The sequence below is a fragment of the Salarias fasciatus genome, chromosome 6 (genome assembly GCF_902148845.1).
Source record: "Salarias fasciatus chromosome 6, fSalaFa1.1, whole genome shotgun sequence".
NCBI lineage: Eukaryota > Metazoa > Chordata > Actinopteri > Blenniiformes > Blenniidae > Salarias > Salarias fasciatus.
This window is the reverse complement of record NC_043750.1, coordinates 22,068,117-22,078,490: the sequence shown is the minus strand read 5'-3', so window position 1 is coordinate 22,078,490 and position 10,374 is coordinate 22,068,117. Positions and strand designations below refer to the sequence as shown.

Genomic DNA, 10,374 nt, shown 5'->3' with positions numbered 1-10,374 from the left:
TTATGAAACTAATAATAATGAAAAGAAAGTATTAAACAACATGTGGGTCTGTTTTTATCTATTTTTTTTTTTTGGTCTTAGTGAAATAGCTGGCTGTAGCTTTACACATACTGCTTGCACAAGAATACTGATTTCACAACTCAGTGACATGAAAGTAAAACTGCATCCTTGAAAACGTTCACTGTTTAGAGAGTCTGCAACTACTCAAAACCTCCTGCATCAATGTCATTACAAATGTAATGTAGTCTGAGTAAAATATTCATTAATACTGCCATATAACACTTTATAAAAGTGGACACTGTACATATATTTATGTTTCACGGAATACATAGGCATGGATATAACAATAACTGATAAATAGTTCAGGTGAAATTCACAGTGTTGTTGAAAAAAAGAATCTGTTTTCATTCATTAGTGGTGTCAGATATTTAGATATTTCATATTGTTGCCAAGCTCTTGTCCCCCCCCCCCCCCCCCCCCCCCCCCGCCACCACCACCATTGTTTTCCTGATCCAACAATCTAATACCCTGTACTAAATTTTAAGAAAATGATTCAATGAGAAAATTTACAAATAGCCATAAGTTTGGAGGTTTGAGGGCTTTTTCTTAATTCTAAATAAATTGAATGTTTCTGTTAATGGAAACATTTCTTTGGGTTTTCTCAATGAATCTGACAAATCTTTATGAATCAAACACCATGCAAATGAACTTTAAATAATGTTGTTCTTCTACCATAAAGCAGCTCGATGAATAATGAGTACAAGTAAAATACACTGTCGGCCTCCAAACACTCGCACGTTTGATGGAACATTAATTGTTGCTGGAGTCAGTAACATGCTTTCCTGTTTTTCCTCGTCAGTGAGTAGCGAACTCCAGGGGACAGCACACACTCGTCTCTCATCATCTCCTCTGACAGTGAGCAGTCAGCCTTTTTCCTCCCCCGAGCATCTTTCCCAGTAGTGCTGCCCTTTACAGGAATAGCGCGCTCGGCTGCTGATAGAAAGTCATTTATAGCCAGCATTCAGCTACGTCCCTTTTAAAGAGTCCTCCTCCTCCTCTTCCTCATTCTGCTCACCCCGCCCCCCCCCCCCCCCCCCCCCCCCCTCCTTGTTTCAGCGTCACTGTCCGTGGGTGTGGGAACAGAAGGACTTTGCATTAGGAAGTTTAACCCCCCCCCCACCCCCCCAACCGAAGGGTCCAGGAAACTCAGAGCATTGTACACCAAATCCATTGTTTGTTCCTTTTTTGCTTCCAGTTCCTCGTCCTTCCCTGCATGTGTCGGCGGCGTGTTTATTGTCTGAAGAAACGATGTTTGCGTGTGTACAGGCCTGAGGATGAGTATCGGTTTGTTTTTCAAACACGAGCTGGAAAGTCTTCAAAGTGCTGCTGGGGTCAGAGGTCAGTTGCTGTCTTTCCTGATGCTCCGGTCCGTGTGGAGGTTGTTGGGCTCGGGGCTCTTGCACTGGATACTGGTACCGTTCATGGGTCCGATGCTGCTCAGCTGGTTGTCGGAGTAACACCAGCAGCACAAGCACGACTTTATTAAGAACATGTGAAAAGAAGAACGAGAACATTTTAATGTTAACCAAGAGCTTTTTCCATATGTGGGGCTAGTTGCTGTTTTAACATGCAAACGGAAACATGGTTTATCTCCAGCACAGGTCGCTTCCACAGACATTCGCAGTATGTGACCTCGGTCAGTAAAGCGGCTGCATAAATCACCAGGCCGCTTTTAAATGTTCAAGGAATGTCATCACATCAGGCCTTGACTCATGGACAAAGGGTTGAGTTCACTGTTTTCTTTACTGACCAGACTAAATCAGGAAGTTTTTATGAGTGTGTGTGAGATAAAGAGCAACTGCGTGCGTGTGTGTGTGGATGAGATGTTGTCCATCTGCCAGAGGAAAACTTTACCTTAAAGCAGTTTTTGAACTTCTTGCTCACAAAGTAGAGAATGATGGGGTTGATGCAGGAGTTGATTGTTGCAAGGTTGATGCTCAAGTAATCCATGACCAGCAAGAAACTGAAAATAGAGTTATTCTGTCAATACAAATCAGAACCATTTAATCTGATATTGATCGACACGTGATTTTATTAACGTTAATTCAGCGGCTGTTCAACTGTTTTAAAGAAACGTGTCAATAAATAGCTTCTTGTCATTTTACATATCAGTGTCGCTCAACCAGAGACTCACTTCAGCAGTTCACAGCGCTTCTTATCATTTGGGTGATAAACCATCTTTTTGAGAATCCTGCTAAGGTGCAGTGGGAACCAGCAGAGGGCAAATATCAGGACAAGACAGAAGACCGCTTTGGCCACCTCCCTCCTCTGTAAAGAAAAAACAAATGAATAAAACGCTTGTTTTCCAGCAGAAAACACTATAACTATAAACCACAATCAAAGTACATTTCAATAGCAGTGTAATATTTCCTGGGGTTGTCCCACCTGTTTTAGGTGCTCACTGAGGGCAATGCGAAGATTGCCGTTCCGGCGGTTGAGCATCTCGCACGTCATCAGTGTGTAAAAGACAGCAGTGCAGATGAGCGGGACACAAAAGTAGAAGCCAAACAGCCACCAGTCCTTTGCGTCTCTGTAGAACTAGAGTGAGACAATACAGTGAGGCTGACAGTCAATTCAGTATTGGGCTGTCGGTTTATAGTTTCACTTAAGATAAGGATTTTTGAGTAAGAACCTACTCTGACAGCTCATATAGGAATCTTTGTCTGAGCGCTGAACCCCTACCAGAGTAACCATGGATTGCACTACTCCAGGCTTTGCAGTCATATACAAAGTACTGACAAAACAAAAGGAAATGAGCCATTTCACATGTATTTGTTAATGGTGCTAGTTGTGTGTTTCTGAGACCCCAAAACTGTATTTATATGAGTGAGAGATTACATATGACCTGGGAATGCACATGTGGCTCAGTGTGAGCAGCACCTCCCTAATTGCGCTTCGTCTGCAATCAATTACATGCTCCAAGGATGTGAAAAGGCCACAATCCCAGAGCAGGAGTCAGTTTACCAGGTTTATTTTGTTAAGTGATACTCTAGTTTAGGTGGAAGGGCACACCCGTAAGGATGAATACTAAGTCTATTAATTTGCAGAATTTAAAGCTGAACAATTGAACAAAAAAAAAAAAAAGAAAAGAGCTTAAATACAACGCAATGAAACGGAAGGTGAGGAGGAAATGAAAGCAGTGTACCTTCATGAAGTCCGTCTTTGGGTGAAGCATGCACGTGCGTAAGGTAGCGTCGGTGTGGTTGAAGGTGACCATATCAAAACCGACAGCCTCTGGGACTGCTAAGAAAAGGGAGAGCACCCAAACTGTCACGATCTCTATGACTGTGAAGAGAGGGACGCCCACTCCCTGCACCCTGCTCCAGGAGGCCACGGCCCGGTACCTGCAATACACCAGGATCGAAGGTTAGCTTGTATCCTATGGCGTTAGCATCACATAACTTATACAACTTATACATGTTAAATTGTTAATGATGAAGAACTACGACCGGGAGATTGATTGAGTCACCGCAGTCAGAAATATTATCACTCCGGGGATATAAAACCATAAGAAGTAGTGTAATGAAGTGAAGGGTTTAAGCTGTGAAGGACAGACCACCACACACACACTCACATTCATACTTACGGAACATTTTGAATCACCAGTTAGCCTCACAGACATGTTTTTTACACTTGTGGGAGGAAATCAGAGTTCTTGGAAACCCACAGACCCTATCCATTTTCCTTATGAGGTGCAAACCACTGCACCACTGTGCAGCTCTGTAGTCTGCGTATGTGTACAAAACTCATTTTTAAACTGAAGCAAGTCTGCAATCAGCTCAGGTGCTCCATCTTATAACAGACATCAGTAAAGTCATCACTTTGTCTTTGCTGACTGACAAAGCTTAACTAACAGCCTTTACTTTCTGCATGGCAGCGCGCCAAACACAACAAACTGCTCAGTCAGCAAAGAATATCAAAATGTTAAGAATTAATGAGGGATGATCAATTGTTTATTTTAAATATCTAATATTTATATTTTTGCGAAGCCTCCAAACAGACTGGCCCATGTTGGCAGAGAGGTCTGTCTGTTGGCTTGTGTTTCCCGTGCACTGAATGCTTGTTTGCTTGTTTGTTTCATTAATGGAAACCACTTGTCGAAATGTTTTAGTAAAATCATGCATCAAGATTTCATAGCAAAAACAATATATTTTTCATGACACATTTGAATTTCTCTGTTGAACAACATGGCGGCATTTATATTTTACTAAGTGGTAATGTATCCACCTTTTTCTCTTCCTCCAGCATTGAAAAGACACAAAAGGGACTTGAGCACTTCAATAACACACAAATACAAAGGTAAACTACACATTTCCTGGAAACAACAGGAGAGCATCTACTCTTGAACACGACCGTACAGCAGTGCCGTCTGTCTCTTCCCATCATAGAGGTCATTAAAAATCTTCATTCGAGTTTATCCAAAGTGTGTAGGCAAACCTCTTATCTCTAAAGTTGTGTCCAGTGCACAAAGTGAGATGATAGCAAGCCTCCATTTTCTGTGATCATCATTTATTCATTGTGGAATTTCTATCAAGGTGCTATTAAAAACAAATTTGTCAGTGCGCTTGCTCTGATGATAATGTTAACATCATAAATAAACACAGCACATTTACTGCACACTTAACGTTGCAGACTCCACGTAATGCCATCAAAGGAGTAAAGAGCATCAGAAGAGCGCACAGATTTTGTTCACTGAAACAACAAACAGAGGAAATAAAGAACTTTGAAAGGATGAGGCACGATTATTAGTGATCTGAGATTTCCTGTCATTGATTCCAGAGCAATGCAAATTGGTCATATATGAATCTTGGCATCCGAAATAACCTAATTGAATTAGTATTGGTGACAAATTCTTCTAAGCTGTCCTGGGTTGAGTTAAAATTGAGGTTGACGAGACCAGTCAAGCCAAATCTAATTTACTTTATTTTATTATCTTTGACTGCCTCCTTGAATTCAATGTGATATTATCTCTGTTTTACAGAAGAAAATCATTGGCAGTCTGTACTAAAACGTGTTTCTAGTTAGACTCCAGCTTCAGAAGAAAGCTGCTGCTCTTCCAATGTCATGACGGTGCAACGACAACATAAAATAGCTTCTTGACAACTGGTTACGCTGCCCACTTCCTAATGAAGAAGAAATTCCCCAACAAAGTCACGTGGAACCCAGTTCGGAAAACATATGAACACAAGTGTGAAGCCTCTACATGTCTCCTTCTTGGTGAGGTGTGAGTGTGTCCACTGACCTGTCCACACTGAGTGCACACAAGTTGAGCACCGTGATGCCCACTGAGGCTTTCTGCAGGAATGGAACCAGCTTACACAGACAACGGCCGACATTGTTGTAATCAAACGGCCAGTGCGAGGCCAAGAGCTGCAGGGGTGAAACATACATTTGTCACATGAACATCCGTGTGTCTTAAAAGAATAATATCACATTGATTAAAGCATTTACTGTTTATTATATATCACCCGAATAAAAGTTATTACATCAGGATCTGGCTTCGTTAATGTAAGAAAATAACATTTAACTGACTTTTATCACTAAAATGGTTTTGCTTTTGGATCTTTTGCAAAGTTCTGACACATTCTGAACTCACCCAACTTTAGTAATAAATGGATATGTTGTCACTGAAACTTCAGAACTGCTCAGATAATGCTTGTTTTATTTAAATAAATAAAGGTCATGTAAGAAAAGATCTAAAAATCAGACTTTTCCTTCCGCAGAACAGAAGTTTTGCTAAACAAAACAAAAGACTGTGTTATAGAAACAATGTTGGAAGGAAGAAAACAGGGGGTTTCAATATTGCGGACGTGGCTCTTTCTCTGTTTGTGCATTAGCTGCTCCCCCGGTAAGACTTTAGTTTCCTCTCTGCACATGTGCTGCTCAGACTACAAAGTCCCGTGCCCTCAGAGTCCAGAGTTAATTTTAACCAGGTGGCTTTCCCATTTTTCCTCTTGTAAAATGGCATCTTATAATGAGCTCAAGAGATCAGGTTGACTGATCACTTCATTTTACCGTCATCCTTTGTTATTGCACAGAGCATGACAGTGTTTACTGTTATAAATCAAACTGAGGAAAGGAGCCCTGTAACAATTCATCATCATTAAGCACCTCATATTTCAAAGCAGTGCTAAAGTAAATAAAAGGGTTGTGAGTCACGTAGAACTGTGAGCAGATCACATTCTGACTAAATCTTTATGATTCCTCACTGTCGGTTCATTTACATTCTTTAATGATGCTTTTATTTCAGCCATTTCAGGAAGGGCCTGCTAAGAAACCTTCATCTTGATGCAGAACAATAACAATACAGAAAAGGGTCAGTGACTAAACTGTCTCAGGTCATTATAGGGTCGGTGGCATGTGTGACCGCAGCCTGATTCCAGTGTTTATTTAAGACAGCCATATCCCTGCTCCTCTCATCACTAATCTGCCCACACGAGGAAGATAACAGTATACAACTGATTACCCCTTCCCGTCTACTTGCATACTCACTAAGACCTCCTTCTGTGTTTGCCCCCTCCCTTCCCCGTATGTACAATTCTACTTCATCTGCACTCATCAGCTTCATAAACAGCAAGATCTGTAATTCAACTTTTGCTTTAAAATGTAGGAATAATATGGTAAATGAACATGCAGTAAAGATTCAAAAGGTCTACCTTGTATACGTTGATGGGGATGTCAATAACGATGTACATCAGGTCGCCCAGGGCCAGGCTGGCAATCAGGGCATTGGGCCCGTTCCTCATGCACTTGTGTTGGTATATAATCCTCAGCAGGGTGGCGTTTCCAACCAAGCCCACCACAAAGACTACAATGGAAATGATGGTGTTGATGTACTTAAAGTAGTTGTTAATAGAGGTCGTTACGAGGCACATCGGTGGTGGCATTGGCCTCCTTTCGACTGTTCCGTTGGGAAAGCTGGATCCCAGAGCTTGCCCATCGGCTGCTCGGGACCCCAGGCGCAGACCGGGGGCCACGCTCGGGCTGGCGGTGCTGAAGAAACCCGGAGACTGCAGGGTGGAGTGGACCAGGACGTCGGAGAGATAGTCCTCCTCGGCTTCTGCTCCGTTTGCCTGGCACATTCCTCTGGCTGCTATACAGGCCATTAGCACCAACATATGCCCAGCTGGGGCGGCCATTATTGAACGCACGGGGCGCTTTGATTTCACTGATTGAAAGACTGTCCCAATATATCACTGCCGAGAAAAGAGAGAGACGAGATTCAAGAGGAATGTATGGTTATTTTTCGGCATACACACATCCAGCTGCTTCGCCGAGTTTCTCTCCAAAGACAAGACATCAGAATCTAACAGAAGTATAATGTTTAAAGTCAGGCACAAGAAATTTAGACAGCATTAGTGTCCCTTTCAAAAGCCATGAAGAAGTTTAACAACATCTTTAAGACTTCAAAAAGGTTGTTGCCGAGGGGGCACAGATGGAAGATGCCAGAACTTGTTACGGTTAGACTGCGATGCTGAGACAACAGCAGAGCACATAGGGCATCTCTTTTGTTCTCAGTCGTTCCTGGAAGAAGGAGGAGTTGGTTATGTCTTTCTGTCAATAATGTTGCGCCGATACTGTGCAAAGCTTTTTCCCTCCACTTGGACTGTTTTCACAGTGAGCCTGGTTTTACTCTGGGTTATATCCTCAGCTTTGCATTCTGTTTCTAATTTCTAAAGGTCTGAACATGTGGCTTGGAACTTTTTTCTTCTTCTTTTAATGCACCAAGAGGTGCTGCAGGCTTTATTTCTATTCACAAAGCAAGCAGAAAGGATAGAATGAAACAAACAAAAAAAACAGACGTAGGTCTAAATAACGCACAGTAAATTGTAGAAACACTTTGAGCCCTGAAGATAAACACGACCAACTTTCTGGACCGATACGTTCCACAATACTGCTGTAAAGGAGGAGATAAAGTTTCAAACTATCAGATCGATGGAGGAGCCCTTTTCATCATGTCACAGTACAGGCAACTCTTATAGCCCAGAGTTGTTCCTGTTCAAAGTCCCAGCTGTCACCAAGTACACAAAGAACTATTTAGCAGCCAGCCCTTCAAGTAGCATCACAGTTTAGCATCAGCATGACACTGCTGGGATATGTGACAGCACGCAAACTGATCTATCCATAAATAATAAATACGTTTGGTTTTCACCTACCGCTTCTAAAATGTCTGCCTGGCCCCCTTGGAAACCGTCAGGCAAACTTTCAGCTGAAGCCCCCAGACATCTGTATCACATCACATGAGTAATTAACGCACTATCAAAGCCGCACCGTATCCCACTTGGTTTGAGCAATGCACCCGTCTGCTCTGAGATGCCTTCACATTATGGCTCAGAGTTTCCTGTGGAGAGTTTGCAGTGCGTCTGAGTGTGTGCGCTGAACTCTGCGTGCGTGTGTCTTCGTGCATGTGTGGTTTTGCGTATCTCTGCGTGTGTGTGTGTGTGTGTGTGTGTGTGTGTGTGTGTGTGTCAGAGCACCAGTGAGACACTTTGACTGGGTGGGATAGTAAATCTCCACCTCCCTTCGGTAACAGACTGGGCCCCCTTTGGAAACATCACCCCCCACCCACCCCTCTCTTTCTCTCCCCTCTGAGGCACCGCCTGCTGTCAGGCACTGCAGTGCGTGCGTGCACACACACACACACATACACACACACACAGGGGCAGGGGCAACTGGGAGCTCAACGCCCCTCCAATATGCCCCTTCCCTTAAATCCCTCCTCCCCGCTCTTTCAATCCCCTCAGACTCACACTATGTCTTGTATACATTACACGCAACTGTTTCCTCACACGAGAAGCTGCAGAGATCAGCCTGGAAGGAGGAAGGCACGAGGAAGCCAGTGTCCATGTTCTGATGTTGTGTTTATTTCACTTGATGAGAGGAAACTGAGACGGGAAGCGGGAGCTAACCATCACCCAGTCTTTACTTTAATAGACTAGGAGCTGTGTGGGTGGTCGAACCGCATCGCACCACTCCTTCAACACACGCAACAGCAACATAAAGATTTATTTTAGGACAAAGAATGAAAAAAAAATAAAAGAAAAGAAAAATCATTGCTCAATAAACCAGAAATTAAAAAGAAAGTGGTTAAGTTTAGACACGAACTCCCTTCACTTATCAAATAGTTGTGTAAAACTTTAACAGAGAAGAAAATTGTTTTTATCTTCACACTCAGAAAAATGGGAGAATGAAATCCCAAACATAAAGTGCTCTCTGAGATGACCAAACGCCCATTGGATGGAAGAAGACAGTTCAATGTCAAGAGAGAAGAGTGCTTGTACATCAGTGTCCATTACGGATTTCAAAGTGGACCGTTTATCATGATGTGTACTAAGAGCAGGAAGACGGCGATCAAAGTCACCGCCGTCCGTCTCTGGTTCCGCCATAGTGCTGACACAGCAAACTGTTAACGGGCGAAAACCATTCAATTCCATAAAAATAATACACGGTGCCTGATTAACTATGTCAGAATAATGACTCACTGGATTAAACTAACAGAAATGAAATATCTATTATCTGAGAAATCATCTGTATTTTTTCAGTCTGAGAAGTAAATTTGTTAAAAAAATAAAGTAAACAGAGCACAGTTATCCCAAATCTCTTGTTTAATTTGGTGAGCAACATCATGATATTTGCACATTTAATGCCGCTTGTGGCAGATACGTGTTTCCCTACTATGTGCACTCACTTTTATCAATTCTGTTTTCAACTGTTCTGATTGTTTACGTTTAAACACATACAAATTGCATATTCACCTTTTTTGAGGGACTTTATTTATGTGTTGTTTTTTTTAATCTTGAAGTGAAATCCAGGAAGGAAGCAATATGAATAAAAATGTAGCTGCATATTTGTTTTTTTCTTTCCTCATTTGGATATTAAAGACTCTATATCACAGTTAGTCATTAATGAAAAAGACTTTTAATGATGCTGTTGAAAATCAGATTTGCATCTTATCACATGCATGTATGATGTAAGAAAGAGAAATAAGGTGCCAATCACACACACTGTGTGCACAAATTCTTTGATTGACTGTTGGACTGAAGACTTCAGGGTCAAAGACTGCTGGGTGAATATCCCCAGTGATGCTCCTATTCTCATCCTTTATTGTATTAAAAAAAAAAAATAAAAAATTATTTGAGTGTTTTCTCATTAAGAATAAATTTTCTCTGCTGATAGGGTATATTGTGTCGACCTTTGTGTCACAGAATTCCCTCATTCACAAATCACACAGACAAAAACGAATAATGGAGAATACATAAATCATGACATATGATGTTCAGAGTGAAAATAAATAACTGAAAAAGATTTATTCCC

General features: G+C 41.9%; 1 protein-coding gene across 1 annotated transcript; it reads right to left on the bottom strand.

The window, feature by feature from the left end:
- ednraa (endothelin receptor type Aa) lies at nt 1–8,460 on the bottom strand. Its single transcript, XM_030093178.1, has 8 exons — nt 8,217–8,460; nt 6,717–7,256; nt 5,303–5,430; nt 3,206–3,404; nt 2,446–2,598; nt 2,195–2,328; nt 1,915–2,023; nt 1–1,537 (listed from the first exon to the last, which is right to left on the bottom strand). Exons 2-8 carry the CDS (start codon nt 7,197–7,199, stop codon nt 1,400–1,402), a joined length of 1,344 nt encoding a protein of 447 aa, XP_029949038.1. The 5' UTR covers nt 7,200–7,256; nt 8,217–8,460; the 3' UTR covers nt 1–1,399.
- Nucleotides 8,461–10,374: the final 1,914 nt, after the last annotated feature.

Bases quoted from the DNA above. Each gene is read 5' to 3' on its own strand.
- ednraa (XM_030093178.1), bottom strand. From the start codon at position 7,199: ATGGCCGCCCCAGCTGGGCATATGTTGGTGCTAATGGCCTGTATAGCA. The intron at 5,431-6,716 runs GTAGACCTTTTG...TCACCCCTGCAG, and splicing joins TCCCCATCAACGTATACAAG to CTCTTGGCCTCGCACTGGCC. The intron at 2,599-3,205 runs GTACACTGCTTT...GTCTCACTCTAG, and splicing joins CAAAGACGGACTTCATGAAG to TTCTACAGAGACGCAAAGGA.